This window comes from Bos indicus x Bos taurus, chromosome 4 (assembly GCF_003369695.1).
Source record: "Bos indicus x Bos taurus breed Angus x Brahman F1 hybrid chromosome 4, Bos_hybrid_MaternalHap_v2.0, whole genome shotgun sequence".
Classification (NCBI taxonomy): Eukaryota; Metazoa; Chordata; class Mammalia; order Artiodactyla; family Bovidae; genus Bos; species Bos indicus x Bos taurus.
Window position 1 is genome coordinate 47,694,055 of NC_040079.1, and position 23,318 is coordinate 47,717,372.

A 23,318-nucleotide genomic window follows, 5' to 3' on the forward strand; every position below is an offset into this window, starting at 1 on the left:
TCGGACACGACTGAGCAACTTCACTGGTTCATACGGTTGCAAAGAGTCGGACATGACTAAAGCGACTTAGCAAGCATGCACATTAACTATGAATTATTGATAAGTGTATTGACACCTCCTGTGTGCCATTTCAAATTTTCTTGGTCCCCCTCTAACCCCAGTACTGCTGTGAAACACTTCCAAGCAGACTTCTGACAGCTTCACATGGAAGCTGTTTGATGACACTCTGTCTTGGGACCATGCCGTTACTGTCTTACTGTATTATCTAAAGATCCTCTGACACTGTAGCTTGGGATGCTCACTGGAACCCTCTGCATCATACATGTTAGTGTGCGTGGAACATTTACTATGACTGACTACATTCTACGCCATAAAACAAGTCTCAGTGCTTTTTTAAGATTCAGATCATAAATTATGTCCTCTGACTACAATGGCATTAAATTAGAAATCAGTAACAAAGATGTCCCAATATCTGGGACTTTGCCAAATATTTGAAAGTTGTACAACATATGTCTAAATACCCCATGGGTTGAAGAAGAATTCAGAAAAAGAATCAAACCATTTAATGAATGAGAATGGAAATAAAAATACGTGTGATTCAGCTAAAGTAGTAGTTCGGGGGAATTGACAGTGACAAATGCATATACCAGAAAAGAAGATTTCAAATTGGTGACCTCAGCTTTCACCTTAAGGAACTAGAGAAAGAAGAGAAAATTAAAATTAAATAGGAAAAAGGAAATAATAAAGATTAGAGCAGAAATAGAAGACAGAAAGGTTATAGAAACATGAAAAAAACCAAATGCTGTTTTTTGTTTTTTGTTTTTTTTTTAAGAAAAAATTGATAGACCTCTATTAATAGCTAGATTAATCAGCAAAGGAGAGAAAGCACACAATTCACCATTAGGGACAAGAGTGGTGATGTTACCATAGTTTCTGAGGTAGTAAAGGAATGTTATCAACAATTCATGCCAATGAATTTCACAGCTTAAATTCCTTAAAGACACAAAATGTAAAGTTCATTCAATAATTAATAGATGATGACACCCCACTCCAGTACTCTTGCCTGGAAAATCCCATGGACAGAGGAGCCTGTTGCTGCAGTCCCTGGGGTCGCTGTGAGTTGGACACGACTGAGCAGCTTCGCTTTCACTTTTGACTTTCATCATTGGAGAAGGAAATGGCAACCCACTCCAGTGTTCTTGCCTGGAGAATCCCAGGGACTGGGGAGCCTGGTGGGCTGCTGTCTATGGGGTCGCACAGGGTCGGACATGACTGAAGCGACTTAGCAGCAGCAGCAGCAGCAGCAGCCTTAGATTGGTTATATGCTGATTAGACTTTATCAGTTAAAGAAACTGAATTTGTAGTTAGTGGCATTCCCACAAAGAAAATTCCAGGTCTGAATGGCTGCACTGTGAATTTTACCAAATATTTAAGGAACAAAGATAACTAATTCTATGCAGACTTTTTCAGAAAATTGAAGTTAGTAGTTTTTACAGCTCATTATATGTGGTCAGCATTGCTCTGATAACCAAACCAGACAAAGACATTGCAAGAAAGGAAAATTTCAGACCTATATCCCTCTTGAACATAGATGCAAAAATATTTAATATTTTAGCAAATCTAATACAAGAATATATAAAAAAACATAATACATCATGACCAAGCTTTATGCAAGGGTTGCAAGTTTGGTTTATCATTTGAAAATCAGCCAGTATAATTCATCAAGCCCAAATTTATCATTTGGGTTTCCCTGGTGGCTCAGTGGTTAACAATCTGCCTGCCAATGCATGAGAGGACGGTTTGATCTCTGGGTGGGAGAAGATGCTCTGGACAAAGAAATGTCAACCCATTCCAGTATTCTTGCCCAGGAAATCCCATGGACAAAAGAGTCTGGTGGGCTACAATCCATAGGGTCCCAAAAGAGTAGGACACAACTTAGTGACAACAACTCATTGTATTAACAAATTAAAAAAGAACCACATGATCATTATCACAGATGCAGGAGTATTTGATAAAACTGAAGATACATTCATAAAAACTCCCAGCAAACTAAAAATAGAAGGTAATGTCTTCAACTGGTAAACGGAATCTACTAAAACTACAGCCAGTATCAGTGGAAAGAAAGGCAGTGCGAAAGAGTGTTCAAACTACCACACAATTGCACTCATCTCACACGCTACTAAAGTAATGCTCAAAATTCTCCAAGCCAGGCTTCAACAATACATGAAACGTGAACTTCCAGATGTTCAAGCTGGTTTTAGAAAAAGCAGAGGAACCAGAGATCAAATTGCCAACATCTGCTGGATCATCAAAAAAGCAAGAGAGTTCCAGAAAAACATCTATTTCTGCTTTATTGACTATGCCAAAGCCTTTGACTATGTGGATCACAATAAACTGGAAAATTCTGAGAGATGGGAATACCAGACCACCTGACCTGCCTCTTGAGAAATCTGTATGCAGGTCAGGAAGCAACAGTTAGAACTGGACATGAAACAACAAACTCGTTCCAAATAGGAAAAGGAATATGTCAAGGCTGTATAGTGTCACCCTGCTTATTTAGCTTACATGCAGAGTGCATCATGAGAAACGCTGGGCTGGATGAAGCACAAGCTGGAATCAAGATTGCCAGGAGAAATATCAATAACCTCAGATATGCAGGACACCACCCTTATGGTAGAAAGTGAAAAAGAACTAAAAGGCCTCTTGATGAAAGTGAAAGAGGAGAGTGAAAACGTTGGCTTAAAGCTCAACATTCAGAAAACAAAGGTCATGGCATCTGGTCCCATCACTTCATGGCAAATAGATGGGCAAACAGTGGAAACAGTGGCAGACTTTTTTTTGGGGGGGTGGGGGGGGGAGCTCCAAGATCACTGCAGATGGTGACTGTAGCAATGAAATTAAAAGACGCTTACTCCTTGGAAGGAAAGTTATGGCCAACCTAGACAGCATATTCAAAAGCAGAGACGTTACTATGCCAACAAAGGTCCCTCTAGTCAAGGCTTTGGTTTTTCCAGTGGTCATGTATGGATGTGAGAGTTGGACTATAAAGAAAGCTAAGTGCCAAAGAATTGATGCTTTTGAACTGTGGTGTTGGAGACTTTTGAGAGTCCCTTGGACTGCAAGGAGATCCAATCTGTCCATCCTAAAGGAGATCAGTCCTGAGTGTACATTGGAAATACTGATGTTGAAGCTGAAACTCCAATACTTTGGCCACCTGATAGGAAGAACTGACTCATTTGAAGACCCTTATGCTGGGAATGATTGAAGGCAGGAGAAGGGGATGGCAGAGGATCACATAGTTGGATAGCTAGCTATGGACTCAATGACACGAGTTGGGGTAACTCCAGGAGTTGTTGATGGACAGGGAGGCCTGGCATGCTGCAGTCAGTGGGTGGCAAAGAGTGGGACACCACTGAGACTGAACTGAACTGAATACAGAGCGAGGAACTATTGGTATATGTGACAAAATGGATGAATCTCAAAATAATTATACTGAATGAAAGAAAACAGAATGGACACGCTGTATGATTTGGTTAACATGAAATTCTAGAAAATGCAAACTGGTGACAGAAAGCAGGATCTATTACTTGGAGTAGACGGGAGCCAACGACCATAAAGGGACAAGGAGAAACCTTCGAGGGCGGTGGGGCTGTGTGGGGGGTTGTGAAGGAAATGACTGTCTTCTTCATTGTGAGGTTAATTTCAACAGCGTATACATATGTTCTGTCATGTGTACTTTTACTACTTTACTACTGTATTATTGTATATAATACTTCAAACTGGCAAAAATTAGTGGAGATAATTTTCAACTGTTGTGCAAGGTTTGCCACAAAGTGTAACATCTGCTCATAACCACATAAGCTATATTATTCCTCACCGCCCACCCCTCCCCCCCCCACCCCTCCGCCCCAACCGTTAATGTGAAAAACGCTGCAACACGAGCGAGAGCTGACCCTAGGCTGGACTGAGAAATGCTTGCAAAGCTACTAACCTGAACATCATGCTTTCATTGTACTAAAGTCATTTTCTCCTTTCTACCTTGTTAAAAAAAAGAAAAAAAATGCTGGGATTCTTCCAACTTGGGTATTTAAAAATTTTAATCAACATGTACAAATTACGAAAGGACACAGAAGTCCACACCACTATCTCACGTCACCGTTTTAAGTTTGCTAAACGAGACGGCAGACGGCCATTAGTCCACAGGCGCTGGGAATGCCGTCATATAAAGCCTGTGCGCAGACTCCGTGCGCTCCTCGCAGAGCGCATGGCCCCAGCCGGCACGCCCCGCCCTAGGCCGCAGCCCCTGATGCTCACGTGAGCGAGGCAGTTGAGCAAAGGCAGGATGTTGGCACAGCAACGAGCGCGCAAGCGCCGTTTGGAGACCCAGTGGCCAGAACACGTGAGGTAAGTCTGCACGTTTGCGGCGGCGGGCAGAGAGCTGACGGCCCAGCATGTGGGGCCTGGGGCATTCTTCTAGAACTTCTGTGGCAGGAAGTGCGAGGTCAGTAGCAGTCCTTTCGGTGGGTTTGGTGGTAGCACCGTATTTTCACCCTGGGTTGTCTTTTAGGTCCACAAGTATGGGCGTGGCCGTTTCCTGGCCTTCTTGGTTTCCACGCTGCCCGCTCGCTTCTGAGGGTGACAGCCACCCCAGTTTCTAAGGGTACTGCCAGAAGGCGAAGCTGGCCTGCAAACAACTGGGCCTGCTGCTCTGGTTGAAGACATAGACCTGCAGACCAGTTGTCGGGTGGAATTCTCTCTTCCAGCAAATTCTGTGACCTTTTAAACTTCGAAATGCCTAAGACAGGCGTTGAGGAGCGACCTGGACTCACTCCGAATTCTCCATGAGAATTGGAAGTGCTGTTTGGTAATCCCGGTTTGCAGATAGTGGGTGCAGCACCACTCCCGTCTTGTGAGTGTGTGAAAGTCTCTCAGTCGGTTCCGACTCCCTGAGACCCGGTGAACTGTAGCCCCCTCCAGACTCCTCCGTCCATGGGTTTCTCCCGGCAAGAAGACTGGAGCGGGTTGCCATTTCCTTCACCACTCCCGTGTTAACCATTGCCAAAAAGTGTTTTTGACCCCTTTTAAAAGTAAGATTTAAAAACTTTTTACGTCGTGTGGTGCCATTTCCGAAGTAAAGGTTTTCATTTTAGGAAAAAAGAAGGCAAAATGAAGGTCATTCAGTCATGTCTGACTCTCGGGATTCTCCAGGCAAGAATACTGGAGTGGGTAGCGGGTCCCTTCTCCAGGAGATCTTCTCAAACTAGGAATCAAACCGGGATCTCCTGCATTGCAGGTGGATTCTTTACCAGCTGAGCTACCAGGGAAGCCCCCATCTTTTAAATTAAGCGAGTGTCTTCCAGCGAAATAAGTTTCTTTGGACAGATTCTAACTTGTTTTTACAACTTTTTGCTCAACTTAAAATTTACTTTTGAGTAGTATATGAGCAAGAATCCTTGTTTTAAAGATGGGTTGATCCTACTTAGTTTATGTGAAAAACGTAAAGTTGTAACAAAAATCATAATAGTTAAAATTTTTTTATGACCTTTCCCCCAGTGTGACACAAGATTAATTTCTTTTCCTGTGGTTGGGGGAGGATTTGGATATTTGGTGTAGTGATGTTCTTAATTAACTCTTAAAATTCTTTAAAAGATCTATTTTCAATTCCTTTCAAAAATATAACGTTTATGCATATAAAGTGCCATATTCTAGTGTTTTAAGGGCAAAGTTAGAACTAGTAGACATTTTGAAATATCTTGCATTTGGGAAAGCAAATTATGTAATGAAAATTATTTTTGAAGTTATGGGCACAATTTGATTGATTTTGCAGTTTTTAAATGCAGGGTATCTTCAAAAGCAGAAACCATAAAATGGATATTCTTATTTAAAAATTAAATACCAGTCTGAAGCATTTGTGTTATATATATATATGTTCGTAGTGTTTCTTTTTGTTTAAATTGTGGGAGTGCTACTCTTGTTTAGTGCATGTGTGTTTAGTTGCCCAGTTGTGTTAGACTCTTTGCAGCCCTTTGGACTGTAGCCTGTCAGATTCTGTCCATGGAACTTTTTCAGGCATGAATGCTGCAGTGGGTTTCCATTTCTTCCTCCAGGGGATCTTCCCAACTCAGGGATTGAACCCACCTTTCCTGTGTCTCCCACATTGCAGGTGGATTCGTTACCTGCTGAGCTATCAGGGAAGCCACTACTCTTGTTTAGGGAAGGCATCAATTATTTTAAAGAATATACACTTTGTACTGAAATATTTATGTAACTGAAAAGAGTGTGCATCAATTATACTGTTCAATATAAATATATAAAAGTTTGGTGAAAGAGATAATTTCAAAGATAGAAATTGCATCTGATGAAATTGCAAGATATACTCAAAACAAAATAATTATTGGAGAAAATATCTTTGAGGTTGTTTTTAATACAGAGTTTGGATATTGATTATTTGGGACAAAACATACACAGAGGAATTTGGACATTGTATGATTTTGTCTTTAATTCACTGTCAATGGCCAATTAATAGAACCTAATTCAAACTATTGAATTGTTTTAGTTTTGCAGGAATTGTCCAAATGGAGGAAGATAAACATTGCAATAAAGGTACTGACACAAAAAATTATTTTTGTATGTAAAAGTTAGATGATCTTGATTAATTTCTGATTTTCTTTGTATTGTAATTTGATTTTAGTTGAAGATGTGGTTGGAAGTCATGTGGAAGATGCAGTAACATTTTGGGCCCAGGTAAAATAGCCTGATTTATTTCCTCTCCCACCTCTTCCTCCACTAACCCAGATCCTCCCCAACAAAAATGAAAATAAAACCCTGTAATATGATATATATATGTCATTGTTATTTTCCATGCTTAATTTTTATTGAACATTTTTTAACACAGGGCATTATTAGAAGACAAATGGCTAAAAATTGAACTGAATATCAGAATTATGAGTGTGAGGTTTTAAAATTACACTTAATTTAGCATCAGCAATCTAGGCTGCATAAATTACTGAAGATGCTGAGAAACTGTTGTATTTGTGAAGTTACAGCTCCATCTAGAGGTCTTGGATATGATTGTTTCTTAAGTGATTCAGTTCAGTTCAGCGGCTCGGTCATGTCAGACTCTTTGTGACCCCATGGACTGCAGCACACCAGATTTCCCCGTCCATCACCAACTCCTGGAGCTTACTCAAACTCATGTCCATTTAGTCGGTGATGCCATCCAACCATCTCATCCTCTGTCCTCCCCTTCTCCTCCTGCCTTCAATCTTTACCAGCATCAGGGTCTTTTGAAATGAGTCAGTTCTTCGTATCAGGTGGCCAAAGTATTAGAGTTTCAGCTTCAGCATCAGTCCTTCCAGTGAATATTCAGGACTGATATCCTTTAGGATTGACTGGTTTGATCTCTCTGCAGTCCAAGGGACTCTCAAGAGTCTTCTCCAACACCACGGTTCAAAAGCATCAATTCTTCGGCACTCAGCTTTCTTTATAGTCCAACTCTCACATCCATACATGACTACTGGAAAAACCATAGTTTTGACTATATGAACTTTTGTTGGCAAAGTAATGTCTCTGCTTTTTAATATGCTGTCTAGGTTGGTCATAGCTTTTCTTCCAAGGAGCAAGCGATACTGTTTTAAATTTCTAAAGTGGTATTGTTTTTAAATTTCTGTCTTTTTTCTGTTGGCTTAATTTTGAATTTGAGGTACAATGTCTTTTTCATCATATAATTGAAAGTACTAATGGAACATTTATAATTTTTTATTGGCAGTCTTCAAGGCAAATAAGTTTACTCAATTTTAAATACAAAGTGAAGCACCAAAGTGCTTATGTTCCAGAATTTAAGAAGATGAATCTCTCTAATGTACAGTTACTCAATAACTTTTAATTTTATGAGCTGTGTGATATGAAAGGGAAGGGAATAACATTTCTGTGTACTTCTGCAGCCTGAGAACAACTCTTTGTGCGGGTAGAGTGAATTGGCAATATGGGAAACAGGATTTATGAAAAAGAATGGTTAAAGAAGAAATAAGATTAACTCAGGCTTCTTAAATCTGTTTAGAAAACATATTTTAGAAGGGTGATATTCATAGAAAATGTTCAACAAATTTGTATCTCGGCTTATGGACACATTTTCTAAAGGGTGCCCACATGTTCTGGTTCTTTGCCCATTTCCCCATTGTCTCTGCATTGATAGTACCTGTATCCCTCTCAGCAGTGTCCAAGTGTTGGATGATAAATGATATTTTTAAGCTTATTAAATAGGAACAGCATTTACTGTCTTAATTAAGTAAGATTTTCTAGACGAGTACTGTCTGGTAGAAATATAATTTGAGCCATATAAGTTCATTTAAAAGACACATTCAAAATGAAAAACAGGCAAGATCAATTTTAATAAAAACATTTTATGTAACTCAGCACATCCTAAATATCTTTTTAAAATGTAATGAACACAAGTATGTTAACAAGATATTTTCCTTTTTTCATAGTAAGTTTGTAAAACCCAGTGTATATGTTAGACTTACAGTACAACTTAAATCAGATGAGCCACATTTCAAGTAAGAATTGGCTATTGTATTGGTCAGTGCAGCTCTAGACTTCAATTTTTATTGACATTTATGTGAATTTGTAGCCTGAGTTTGAAATTATGATTTAAACCAGATGTCAGCACACTTTTTCTGTATAGTATTAGTAAGTATTTTAAGACTTGTGGCTCTGTTGCAACTGTTCAGCTCTACAAAAGTTGCCATTGTAGTACAAAGGCAGCCATAGGCAATATATAAATAAATAGGTATATCTGTAAATAAAATTTTATTTACCAAAACAGCAGAACTCATACTTTTCAAACCTCTGATTTCAACCATGAAGTTGAGGCCCTGTAGAAATTTAAACACATTTCAAAAAGAGAGAAAGCATGTCTTAATTGAATGAAAAGATTAAGAACTAAAACTACTAAAGTGTCCATATGAATCAGATGATTTTTTTTTTAAGAAACAAATTGTTTGTACACACGTTTGAATTCATATTGGAGACAGTCCCTATGTGTGCCCCTTTGACAGTTGTAATAAGAAATTTCCTCAGTTGACTAACCTGAAATCTCATACCTTAACACATGCTAAGGCCAGAAACAGTCAGTAAGAAGAAAAGACCCTTCTCAACCTTGGGAAGCATCTTCCAGAAGGATGGTTGGAAATAACTATGCTTCTCCTTTGTGTGTTGTTTCTAGGAAAAAAAATTTTAAATGAATCCTATACATCTAAGGGACATCTTTTGATGTTTGATGAAATTTTGATATGTTTTGATAAAATGCTAAAATTTTTAAAAATTCAAGATGACATTGCTAAGATGCTCATTCTTGGTTTGTAATCTCATTTCAAGAATAGATGCATGCTAATTCACTTTAGTCCTGTCCTACTCTTTCACGACCCTGTGGGCTGTAACCCACAAGGCTCCTCTGGCCATGGCATTCTCCAGGCAAGAATAGTTTAGTGGGTTGCCGTTTTCCTTCTCCCAGGGATCTTCCCGACCCAGGGATTGAAGCCACATCTATGTCTCCTGCCTTGACAGGCAGGTTCCTTACAATTAGCGCCACCTGGGAAGCCCAGGTCATTTCAAGAACATAGTATTTTTGTAAAGTGTGGTCCCAACAGGGGGACACTTCATGAATTCACTTCAAAAGACATTTCTTTATATAGCAGTGCTAAGCATAAAAGGACTTCTCATATTCTTATAAACATGAAGCTCACTCTGTTGCTTACAGTTGTTTTAATTTTGTGTTTTCCAAGTGTGCATGTGGTATACTTTGTGAGAATAGATTTAGTATATGTGATTTTTCTGGAGGTTGGTAATTTTGCATGCAGTGGATTTTCTTTAAAAAGAATGGTCAGTTACATGCTTGCTTCAAGAGTATTTTCTTTTTTTTTTTATTTGAATATAAATTTATTTAATTGGAGGCTAATTACTTTAAAATATTGTATTGGTTTTTCCATACATTGACATGAATCCACCATGGGTGTACATGTGTTCCCCATCCTGAACTCCCCTTCCACCTCCCTCCCCATCCCATCCCTCTGGGTCATCCCAGTGCACTTGCCCCGAGCACCCTGTATCATGCATCAAACCTGGACTGGCAATTCGTTTCACATGTGATAATGTCCATGTTTCAATGACATTCTCCCAAATCATCCCACCCTTTCCCTCTCCCACAGGGTCCAAAAGACTGTTCTATACATCTGTGTCTCTTTTGCTGTCTTTCTAAATTTCATATATATGCGTTATTATACTGTATTGGTGTTTTTCTTTCTGGCTTATTTCACTCTGTATAATAGGCTCCAGTTTCATCCACCTCATTAGAACTGATTCAAAAGTATTCTTTTTAATGGCTGAGTAATACTTCATTGTGTATATGTACCACTGCTTTCTTATACATTTTTCTGCTGCTGGACATTTAGGTTGCTTCCATGTCCTGGCTGTTATAAACAGTGCTGCTATGAACATTGGGGTACTGTGTCTCTTTCAATTCTGGTTTTCTCAGTGTGTATGCCCAGCAGTGGGATTGCTGGGTCATATGGTAGTTATATTTCCAGTTATTTAAGGAATCTCCACACTGTTCTCCATACTGGCTGTACTAGTTTGCATTCCCAGCAACAGTATAAGAGTGTATTTTCTTATAAGAGTATTTTCTTATAAAAAAAAAAAAGACTCTTTTGCTGTCTTAATTTTGGTTTTATTACTTGATGTTATCGTATTTTGTATAATTGTATTGGATCTCATAGTATCAAGTAATAGATGTAATTTAATAGTCACTTTTTTTTTCTGAAAACCTACCTTAGTCACTTTTTTTTTTTGGAAATCCTAGTCACTTTTTTTTTTTTTTCTGAAAAATGCTGCACGATGCCAATTTTCAGTGTGATTTCCTCCCCTGCTCAGTTGTAAGATGTATTGTACTTTTTAACACCTGATGTGTACATTCTGTGTAACAGAAAAGGCAACGATAAAACAGTAATTCTACAGAAAGAATATAGCAGAAAAAAAGCTAATTATAGCATTTGATTAGGGCTTTGATAGGCTGTAGATGAAGAGTATATAGAGACTTAGAAACATATGGAGGCAGGTCAAGATGAAGATCTGCTCACATGTATTCTCTCTTTTTCTACCACTTTGGATTTTCTGCCTTTTAAGCCACTTACATGAGAACACTTCAAAAATTTCGGTAGGCCTAGTTTGCTGAGTAGCCATTGGAGGAATCTTAAGTATTTGACATTTGAACAAAGAGCTTTCATTTATGCTAGTCCATATACCTACAAAATCTAATCATGTAAAATGTTTTGGTGTATTCTGAACTTCAGAGAGCTCATTCCTGGGGAGTATTAAAGACTGATTCCAGTGTGTTTTGGAGTCAGTTTGAATTCACTTCACATTTTTACTGTGCATAGAAACTCAGAGTTTGTTTTCATTTATCGAAGATAATCATATTCTTTCTAGCCTTATTGACTGTGTTATTGATATATTTTTAAAGAACATACGTATTTAACAGTACTTTGAAATAACTTTATACTTACAGGAAAGTTGTAAAATTATTTTCAATATTATACCCTTCACCTAGCTTTCCTTGTTTCTAACATTTTACATATCCATAGTACAGTGGTCACAGTCAGGAAATTGACCATGGTACAGTCCTAGTAACTCTTAAGTACAGCCCTAATTCAAATTCCACCAGTTTTTTTCTTATTTCCTTTTGTTTCTATTCCAGAATCTGCCTCAAGATCTCACATTTTATTTAGTTGTCATGTATCCTTAGTCTCATCCAACATTTGGTAGTTCTTTCATACTTTTATCTTTCATGATTTTGACATTTGTAATGAGTACTGGTTAGTTATTTTATAGAGGATCCCTCATTTTGTATTTGTTTATGGTTTCTCGTAAACAAATTGGCAGTAGTACTACAGAAGCGACTGTAGCACTGCAGTACATACTGCAGTATGAGGTACTGGAATTACATCATATAGAGAACTTACAATACTAAGATATTTCTTTATTGGTGATATTAACCTTGATCCACTTGGTTAAGGGGATAACTGCTACGTGTCTTAATTGTAAAGTTACTATTTTTCCTTCTGTAAGTAACGAGTGTTTTAGAAGAAGATACATTGAGACTATCTAATCTTGTTTTTCTTAAACTTTTTACCCACGGATATTTTATTTATGACTATGGTCTTTGATGATGATTTTCTATTTTCCTCATTCCTTCTGCATTTATTAATTGGAATTACTCATTAAGGAAGAGTTGTTTCCTCACCACCTTTTATTTGTTTAGTCAGTTATTTATATTAATATACACCTGTGGGTTATAATCTAGTACTGTCATTTATTTTGTTGCTTACATTGTTCCAGCTTTGGCCGTTAGGAGATTGTTCACATTGACTGCTGTATCATTTAAGCTGCACCCATTCTTTTTTTGAATATTTCTTTACTTTTTGGCATCACCAGATATTACAGGATCATCATTTATTTCCCTGTCTTAGCCCTGGAATGACCCACTCTCCAGAGAAATCTTGTTCCTTTTATCAGAGAATGGTGTTTAGAAATCAAGATCGGGGTACTAGGTGTGCTTATCACTACTTGAGTATTATTGCTTCTAGTTGCTCTTAGCAGACAGACCTAGGAAATATATTTATCAATATAATACAAAAATACAAATACATATAACTAACACATGTGCATATCTATATCTGTGTGTATTTCTTTCATGTATACATATATTCACACATAAACATATGTGTGCTTGCATACATATGTATGTATATATACATGAATTCATATTGATACTTTGCAATTGTAATCTAACATTGCAGGTTCATTCTAGCCTGCCTTCCTTATTTGTAATTTCTTTCTGCCTGCTTTCATTATATACAATATATTTATTTATTTGTTCAATCCTCGTATATGTCTAAAGTAGTTTCAAAATCGTTAACCCATGCCCCTGTGAGAAATAAATTTACTAAGTAGATAACCGTGTTTTTGTACAGAGGAACCTATACATTTTGAAATCAGTTTTACATTTTTTTCCTTTATGCAGCAACAAATATGTGAGAAGACCCATGTCACTTGACTAAAATATGGTACCTCTTTTGAGCAATTAGGATTTGATCTAAAGTAAAATCCAGAGACAAAGTTATCTCTTCATATAATATTAATAATATTTAGTATCTAGTTTTGAATTCCATGTAATTTGAACTCATTGGGAGGTAAAAATTTTCTATAGCCTAGTTCCATTTCTAGTAAAGAACTCATTCGAATGATGGAAAGTAATGATGTGAGAATTTATTTAATTTCTAATGCTCCAAAACCTTTTAAGTATCATGCATAGTAGAACCCTTGTTTGCATAACATTGAAAATATTAATAATACTTTACTGAATTTATGTCTGCCCTTCCTTCTAGAGTATCAATAGAAATAAGGATATTATGAAGATTGGTTGTTCACTGTCTGAAGTCTGTCCCCTTGCCAATTCAGTGTTTGGGAATCTTGATCCAAAGAAGGTGAGCCATGTTCTTGGATACAATTATTCCATCTTTTCTATTAGCTTTACTGATCTTAGATTTTATAGATTTTGGAATTTTTGTTATATTTGAAGAAAGAGGCACATTTTTAGAATTTGTATAGACTACAGTCATTATTAATTTATTTTTTCAAAGATACCTATGAACTATCTGCTATCTACCAGGCACTGTGTTAAACACTGGTACTTAACACAGTGGTGAACAGAATAGAATGGTGGCGAACAGAATAGAATCCTTGTCCTTGACCCTGATTCACAAAAATTTATAAGAGATATGTTTATGGAGAACAGTTTGACAATATACATATGTGCATGTATTTTTTAATTGACATAATTTACAATGCAGTATATATCTTTTAAGTACACAGCTTAATGAATTTTTCATATGTATGCATCTATGTGATCACCACCCAAATCAAGATACAATTCTGTCAGCTTAGAAAATTCACTCAGGCCCCTCTCAGTCAGTTCTTAGTCAGTAGTCCTTTAACAGAGGTAACCATTATTCTGACTTCTCTCACCATAGGTTCATTTGCCTACTCTTAAATTGTACAATATGTATACTCTTTTGTGTATGTATGGCTTCTTTTGTTCAAACATAATTTCTGAGATTTATCCAGATTATTGTATGTTTGTTCTTTTTCAACCTATGCAGTATTTCAGTGTATGAAAGTGAAAATACTAGTTGCTGAGTCTTGTCCAACTCTTTGCGACCCTATGAACTGTAGTCTGCCAGACTTCTCTGTCAATGGGATTCTCCAGGCAAGAATACTGGAGTGGGTTGGGATTCTCTTCTCCAGGGGATCTTCCTGACCCAGAGGTCAAAGCTGGGTGTCTTGTATTGCAGGCAGATTCTTTACCATCTTTACCATTGGGGCATGTAATGGTGAAAACAAAGTACCTGCCTCATAGGGTTGTGAGAATAAAATAAGTTATTATACATAAAGTGCTTAGTAAATGACCTGATCTACTTAGCATTACTATTCATTAAAATGCCAAATAATTTTGCTTTCTTTTTCTGTCTGTAGATTTATGGTGGATTATTTTCTGAAGATAAATGTTGGTACAGATGCCAAGTACTGAAAGTCATCAACGATGAAAAGGCAAGAATGAGTGTTCAACTTTTTTTGCCATGAGGAATATTTATTTTCAGTCCAAACTTTGGTGCTTATTTAGCCTTTCATTGCTTATTCATAGTAGTATAAAATATGGTTGAATACCACTACAATATTATAAAGTAATTAGCCTCCAATTAAAATAAATAAATTTTAAAATATGGTTGAATAACATATGAATTGACTAAAGCATACATTTCCCCCTCCCTCAAAAAACAAAAGAAATGAAGTGCTTACAAAAGTCAAAGTTAGATTCAGAAATATTCTTCTGATTTTAAGTTGTCGTATAATCACCCCAGATTATCAAAGAATAGATTACCTAATTTGTGTATTATTTTTGGTGGCCAGTGGTTCTTTGTATTTTAGTTCTTAATAGTTATGTTTGAGTCTTGCTGAGTAAGTTAAAGTTTATTCTGTTAAGATTGAGTAGAAAAAGAACATTTGATTCTGAAATTATGTTTATATTTTACTTAGTAGACATGCATGTTGTTAATAGTGAAGATTTGCTTGCCTCTTTCTTGTGCCTTGGTTAAATGTGATGAATTTTCTTTGCATTTAGCTATTTTGTCTTTTATATTGTGAAATTACGGAATATTTTTAAGGAAATTTGTGGAGATAGGATTCTAAATAGCAATTGAACATCTCAGGCTGTGTAAAAGCATCTCTATAGGGTTTCTTTTACTATTTTTTTAAAATGTCTGCTTTCTTGGACTTAAAAATATTTTATATAATATTTTGTAAATATTGTTCTTGGTGCAATAAAGTAAGATGAAACACTTTGAGTAATGTTCCAAATGTATTTTTAAAATCTCGTGATTTATTATTGTTATAGGTAATGATTTATCTTAGTAAAACAGACCTGTTCCCCACAGTTTGACAACTGGAAATGATATTTTGTGTTTGCTTTGATTTGGCTTTAACTTTTAAAATTAAGGGCGAAATGGCTTTTGACCTTGTGATAAACTATTTATCTTTTTTACCTTTTATAGATACAGAGCTGGAGGAAAGGGTGAATTTGATTCATTTCAAAGGTCTAATAGCTGGAGTTAAGTTTATCAAAGAAAGTTTCATAAAACTTTGCCTTTTAAGATTTTATTTTTTCCAACTTGAATTTAAGAATGTTGATTGATTTTAACTTTAACATTAGAGATAGAAGAGAGTCATAAGTTTCATAGACTTATATTTATTTAAATACCATTGTTTAAAAAAATCAAAATGAGAAATGGTACTGTTGGAAATAGTACTGTTTGGTACTAGTTGAACTAGTACCAAATAGGAAAATCCCTGGGATCTCATGGACTATGGGTTTTCTGTATTTTGAGGATATTGTTGGAGCTCTTGTTTCTGAATGCATTTAGACAATTTCAGGTAAAATGCTATCATGATTTACAGGTAATTGACAAAAAACAGCAAATATATGATTTTTTTGAGATATTTAAGTTCTGTATTAGTATTTATCTGATTATTTTCCAGTGTCTGGTGAGATATATTGACTATGGAAATACAGAAATTCTGAATCGATCGGATATAGTAGAGATTCCTTTGGATCTGCAATTTTCTAGTGTTGCCAAAAAGTATAGACTTTGGGGACTACAGATTCCTTCTAGCCAAGAAGTTACCCAGTTTGATCAGGCAAGTCACAGATTTAAAATATTTTTGTTAACGGAAAGAAAACTATGTGCTCGGAAAAAAAAAAAAAAACGTCTGGTTAAAATCCATTAATTTTCTATAATATGAAAGCTTGTATAAATTAGTGAAAAATGTGAAATGATGGAATAATTCAGAAGCAATTATATATTTGTGCTCATCTTTGCTAGAATACACATTATAGATCAGATAAGACTGGTGTTTGTGTGTATACACTTATATAATAAATGTAAATAGTTTCTTCTGATGAGAAAGCTTCAAATAGTCTCTTATTATTGAGAGACTGATGCATATAATTATTGTTATCTTTTGCTTTTGAGAAAATATTTATAAAATAAAAGTGATCTTTAGCTGTGGCCATAAATATCACAAATTTGAAATAAGCAAGAGTTGTAAATTAATCAAATTTTATCTTCTTGGCAGAGGCTCACACTGTTCAACATAGTAATTGGCAGTGACATCTCTGTTAATCTAGATTCCAGTTTGTATTCATTTCCATTAAATTTTAGGTTAGCAACCTTATTCTGGAAGACCTCATAATTTCAGTGGTAGTCTTAACAGGAATCCTATCTCCTTTTAAATCTGCAAAAATGGTATGCTTTTGGTAACTGATACTGCTATTGAAGGAATGTTACACTGCAAAGTAATCAGATACGTATTTTATATTCAGCAGCTCAGATGACTTATGTGAAAATAATCAGTACTAGCAGGAACAATAAAATTTGAAAACCTTCTCTTTGCCTCTCTTTTGTTCAGTTTTTAGTATCTTTTAGGTCACTGGGTGTAGCTTTGTCTGCACTGTAGTTACTTATAAGAAACATTTCTGTACCTAGAACTGTGTTGTTGTTCGATTACCAAGTCGTGTCCAACTCTGTGACCTCATGGGCTTCCCTGTTCACTATTTCCCAGAGTTTGCTCAAATTCATGTCTTTTGAGTCAAGTGATGCTGTCTAACCATCTCATCCTCTGCCACCATCTTCTTTTGCCTTCAGTCTTTCCCAGCACCAGGGTTTTTTTCAGTGTGTCGGCTATTTGCATTAGGTAACCAAAGTATTGCAACTTTAGCTTCAGTGTCAATCCTTCCAGTGAATATTCAGGATTTATTTCCTTTACAACTGGTTTGATCTCCTTGCAGTCCAGGAGATCCCCAAGGGTCTTCTCTAGCATCGCAACTCAAAAGCATCAATTCTTCAGCTGTCAGCCTTCTTTATGGTCCAGCTCTCAGATGTGTACATGACTACTAGAAAGACCATAGCTTTGACTTTACAGACCTTTGTTAGCACAGTGATGTCTCTGCTTTTTAATACACTGTCTAGGTTTGTCATAGCTTTCCTTCCAAGAAGCAAGGATCTCCTAATTTCATGGCTGCAGTCACCATCCATAGTGTCTTAGAGCCCAAGAAAAGAAAATCTGTCACTGCTTCTACATTTTCCCATTTTTCCTAGATACCAGATTTCATTTTTATATGCTGTAACTCCTCAGCACACCTTTATATTTAGTTAGGACCAAAATGGTCAACAGAATCTGCTTGATTTAAAGAGATTATTCTAGGGTATTTAATTGGTACACTTTAAAAAAATGTATAAATATAGATTCCTGTACAGGTCTTAGCTCTTCTTCTGGAAAGGATTTATCAAGTATGTAATTGGAGTATAGTATACACATGAGGAAGTATATTTGTATTTAGCCAACAAGGTAAAACCACTTCTGTAGAGATTTCAGAATGAAGAAATAATGATCATTGGAAAAACTAGATATTAATAGAAAAAATAAGTGAAGGAAAACATGTTGGTATAGATGGTTAATATCTTCTTTTTTCTTATCTTTCTTAGGGCAGAACCTTTTTGGGGAGCTTGATTTTTGAAAAGGAAATTAAAATGAGAATTAAAGCTACCTATCAAGATGGAACAATAATTGCTCAGGCTGAGTATGGCAATGTAGATATTGGGGAAGAGGTGGCTAAGAAAGGATTTGCAGAAAAATGCAGACTCACTTCCAGCACTAATATCTGTGAGGAAAAAAAATCAGATCCTGGTCAGCTTGTCCTCAGGAACCTCAAAAGCCCCATTCCTTTGTGGGGGCATAGATCAAGCCAATCAAACTTCACCCGGCCAAAGGGGCGCTTAAGTGGGAGAATGTGTCTTGACTTGAAGAATGAAAATGATGCAGGAAATAATGTGACATTTCCAAAGTAAGATTGTAGTGGGATTTTTAGTCTTACCTAATTTTTGATTTATGTTAGAAGCTCTTGTCATAGTAGTCAAGGCTTATGTTTTTAGAGTCCTCAACTATGTCTGTGATTTTGAGGGATAATACTGATTATGTCTGTTTTTCTCAAACAGGTATTCCTCTCTAACACACTGAAAAAAAAATATTCCTCTTTAACAGGGATATTTTAATTAAAAGCCATTTTGAAAGAAAAATCATTTCTGAATTGTTTGAAGTTTACATACCAGCTCTTCTTTCCAAGTCTTTTGAATACATTTATCATAAAAATCTACCCCTAAATCTAAATTACTCAGGCAAGAGACAGAATTTCAGATAAACTTTGAAGTTTTTCCTATGGCTCTGAGAATATTTTAATGAGTCTTAGGGAATTGCCTTTTCTCTTTAACAAAAGAGAGGCTCTTTTTTCTTCCTGTAAAAATTTACTCTGATGGAATTTGATTATAACAAAAATGTTCACTTTTTAGATAATTTTTAGTTACAAACTTGAAGCAGAAAGCCAGATTTGATTTTTAAAAGTACAAAACCATCCTTTTACTTCTGTGTCATGATCCAGCCCAGATACTGTGTAATGGGTAATAAGCTTTTTGTTGGGATCTTATCAGTGCTTTAGGAACTAAACGGTTAAATGGAGTGGGAGTAATGAGAGACTGGAAGAAACTGATACAGAAATGGTTTTTACTATCTTTGCTGGAGTTGATACTGATATGAAAAAGTTGGAATATGATTTATCTGAGATTAGGAGGCATTATTTTTGAAGTATGACTTCAGCTATAAAATCTAGTTTGCATTAAAATGCTTTCTAATGTTGAAACTGGGTAAAGATCAGATTAGTTTCTAAAATTAACTTTATATAGATACACACACACACACACACACACATATATATATATATATATATTTATTATGGTATGAAAAGCCAAATTTTAAGTTTTGATCTCTGTCACACTTAAAACAATTTGGTTTTTAAAATGAGTGAATTTGTTTTTAATAGGGAAAATTTGGCTGTTGGTGACTTTAATTTAGGGTCTAATGTCAGCCTGGCAAAAATTAAGCAGGACCAGAAACTGATTGAAGAAAATGAAAAACTTAAAACAGAGAAGGAGGTTCTTCTTGAAAGGTGCAAGGCATTAGAATTGAAAGTCGAACAGACTGCCCAGGAGCTGCAGGTATGGTATGTTTCAGTGGCTTAAGATAAAGAATGATCAACTGGGAAATTGTGTTCATTTACTCTTATTTTTTAAACAAAAATTTATTCATTTATTTATTTTTGACTGCATTGGGATCTTCATTGCTGTGCACAGGCTTTCTGTAGTTGTGAGGAGTGGGGCTACTCTCTAGCTGACGATGCACAGACTTCTCATTGCAGTGACTTCTCTTGTTTCTGAGCATGGGCTCTAGGTGCACAGGCTTCAGTAATTGTGGTGCGTGGTCTTAGTTGCTCTGAGGCATGTGGGATCTTCATGGACCAGGGAGCCAGCCCATGTGCCCTGCATTGGCAGGTGGATTCTTAACTACCTGATCACCAGGGAAGCTCTAATTTGTTCTTATTTGTCTTTATACTTTTCTGTCTCCTTTTCTTACCTCCCCTTCTTCTCCCTACTCTTGGTATTCTCTCTTTCTTCATACTTGTTTATAGATGAAATTTTTTCTTATGCTACAAACTAATCTTTGAATTTCATTGGATGTTTGAAAAATTAATAATTTCTCATTTATATTTCCTTTTATGTCCTTTAAATTTTTTTAACTCTGGAAATATTCAAACATTTTAAAAAGAGAATTGAATAATTAGTACTATGTATCCATCACCCAGTTTTTACAATTATTAAATAGATAGTCTTTTAAAAAAATCTATGCCTCCTAGTAATTTCAAAACAAATCCCATTCATAATAGTTTAATGTACATGCTTTAATGTATTATGTATCTCTAACAGAAAAGAAATTGAAAAGAGACATAACCATAATACAATTACATTTAAAAATTAGTAATAATCCTTTCACTAAGTTCACTAATTTATGTTCACACTAAGTGAAAGTCACTCAGTTGTGTCCGACTCTTTGTGACCCCATGGACTATACAGTTCATGGAATTCTCCAAACCAGAATACTAGAGTGGGTAGCCTTTTCCTTCTCTAGGGGATTGTCCCAATCCAGGGATTGAACCCAGGTCTCCTGCATTGCAGGAGGATTCTTTGCCAGCTGAGCGACCAGGGAAGCCCATAATATCATTTAATATCCAGTGTTCAGATTTCCCCTGTTGTTCCATGAATATCATTTTATGTTTGGTTTCTTCCAGTCAGATTTCCAGTTAGGCCTATACATTCCATTTTGCTCAATAAATCTCTTAAAGTGCTTCATCTGCATCCTTTTGTTGTTTAACAGGCTGCTATATCTCCATGTATTTCCTTTTATGATAGTTAAGTATCAAGGTTTGCTCAGGTTCAGGGCAGTTCTCCCCCTCCCCCCAGAATACTGTATAGTCTTCAAATGTATAACTTTTTCTAATACCAAATATGTTACCCCAACACGAGTTGCCATTCCTCTAACATCAACTGAATGGCCTACAGTTAATTTTTGACACTAAATGCCAAGAGTTATCTCAGACTCCACAAGGATTAAGTCCCTCAAGACTTAGCTCAATTTAAGCACTAGCCACAAATCAGGTCCCAGGCTACCCACACTTTTTTCTATCAGTTTAAGACTTCCTATGACCCACTTCCACACCTTGCTCTCAATTCAGTAATTCAGTAACAACTGTCAGGACTCATGAAAGTGCTGTACTTACGATGACAGTTTTATTATAAAGGATACAATTCATAAACAGGCAAATACAAGAAGAGACGCAAAGGGGAAGTTATGATGGGAGTGGAGATGGAGATCGTTTGGAGGATTCTCTGGACCAGTCACTCTTCCAGCACATGGATTTGTTCACCAGTCTGGAAGCTTCCCCCAGACCTCATCATTCTGAGTTTTTTAAAATCAAGGTTTCATTACTTGGGCCTGGTTAAGTCATTGACCATTGGTAGTTGAACTCAATCTCCAACCCTTGAATTCATATGTGGCATTCTTCAGGGAACACTGCCGCATAAATCCTTTAAAATTTTAGTTACACCTAAAAGTTGTTTAAATAACAGTAGAAATACAGTTTCCTATGTGGGTCTGACTAAGATATGTTTGTTCTTTGCTTCAGCAAGAGAAAGCAACTACCATGGATTTGACTAAACGTTTGGAAAGCACTGTGAAGACTTGTATAGGTACCAGAATGAAAAATCTGGCAGCTAAGGTTGAAATATTGAAAGAAATTAGGTAGGTAAAAGTGAATTTTTGAGGAAGATGGTTTAAAACAATGCTGATTAGTTTGTGCTTTGTTTAATTTCTTTGCCTTTCATTTTTGCTTTTTCTTTTTTAAAATTAATTATTTTAGTGGGGACCCTTGATGGTTTTATTCCTGTTTTACACTCTCTCTCTTTCTATATATATATATATATATATATATAATATATATACACGCATATATATAGCTGTTCAGTTATAGCATTGGTTTCTACCAAACATCAACATGAATCAGCCATAGGTTTACCCATGTCCCCTCCCACTTCATATTTACTTTGAAACTTATTCTTTGTATTTTCATTATTTTAAAGACGGAAACTAAAGATAGTTACTCCTGAGACAAATTTTATACTGTTTTTATAGTGTTCTGTTGTCACCGTGTGGGATGATAGTATCTCAAGTTATATGTGAGAATGGAATTAAAAAGTCAACACAGCTTCTAAATAATAGTTTGATGGGAAACTACTAGGTCCCATTGTTTTGCTTGGGGTTATTTTCAGTCCTATACAGAAACTATTATAGATTTCAGTAATCCAAATTATTTAATTATACTCTGTCTGCTGCTGCTGCTGCTAAGTTGCTTCAGTCGTGTCCAACTCTGTGCGACCCCATAGACGGCAGCCCACCAGGCTCCCCCGTCCCTGGGATTCTCCAGGCAAGAACACTGGAGTGGGTTGCCATTTCCTTCTCCAATGCAGGAAAGGGAAAAGTAAAAGTGAAGTCGCTCAGTCGTGTCCGACTCCTAGCGACACCATGGACTTCAGCCTACCAGGCTCCTCCGTCCATGGGATTTTCCAGGCAAGAGTACTGGAGTGGGATGCCATTGCCTTCTCTGATACTCTGTCTAAAGAAAGACAAAAGTAGTCTTCCTAAATTACAAGAAAAATGATCTTCATGGAGTCAGAAGAAAAGCAGTTGGTTAGCAAGTCTCATACAGTTTAATCAGCATGTCTCAGATTCTATATGTGAATTATGTAAGTATTTTACTTTATAGATAATTGCTTTATTGTTGCTTAGGGATAATTTTCCACCTTTATTGTTGGTTAGGGAATGTGGAAAAAATAGTTCTCACAACAGTCTAGTTCTCTTTTTGTGCTGTGCATAAAACTGCTGTGCAGTAATTCATTTCCTCATGTACTTGGAAACACTAAGACGTTGCTCTCAATTAACACTATGTGTTCATCTTTTGTCCAGTGGGAATCTGTATTTTCCAGTATAAATCTGTCAGTCATCGTCTGGTTTATAGGTTTTAAAGAGTTTGAGTAATTTGGTCTCTCTAGAGGTTAATCAACTTTTAATGCACAGCCAAAGTGACTACACTGGCAAAGCTGTGAGACAGACTTTAGACCAGAACAGTTCAGTATATTTTAACCTGTATTTGAGGAAATAGTATGCTATTAGAATGGTGGAAGTCCGGTTGGAAGCTAAAACAAATAAAA

At 36.3% G+C, this 23,318-nt stretch overlaps 1 protein-coding gene across 2 annotated transcripts in view; it reads left to right on the plus strand.

Annotated features, from left to right (window-relative positions):
- The window catches only part of STK31 (serine/threonine kinase 31), an 85,482-nt gene that overhangs the window by 9,102 nt on the left and 53,062 nt on the right, over window positions 1-23,318 (plus strand). For both annotated transcript variants that reach the window (XM_027539336.1, XM_027539337.1), the window contains exons 2-9: window positions 6,557-6,603; window positions 6,692-6,744; window positions 13,440-13,538; window positions 14,587-14,661; window positions 16,147-16,305; window positions 18,153-18,511; window positions 19,541-19,715; window positions 21,737-21,852. In XM_027539336.1, the coding sequence (XP_027395137.1) occupies window positions 6,576-6,603; window positions 6,692-6,744; window positions 13,440-13,538; window positions 14,587-14,661; window positions 16,147-16,305; window positions 18,153-18,511; window positions 19,541-19,715; window positions 21,737-21,852 (1,064 nt within the window). In that variant the 5' untranslated portion in view covers window positions 6,557-6,575. The remainder of the gene's footprint in view (window positions 1-6,556; window positions 6,604-6,691; window positions 6,745-13,439; window positions 13,539-14,586; window positions 14,662-16,146; window positions 16,306-18,152; window positions 18,512-19,540; window positions 19,716-21,736; window positions 21,853-23,318) is intronic.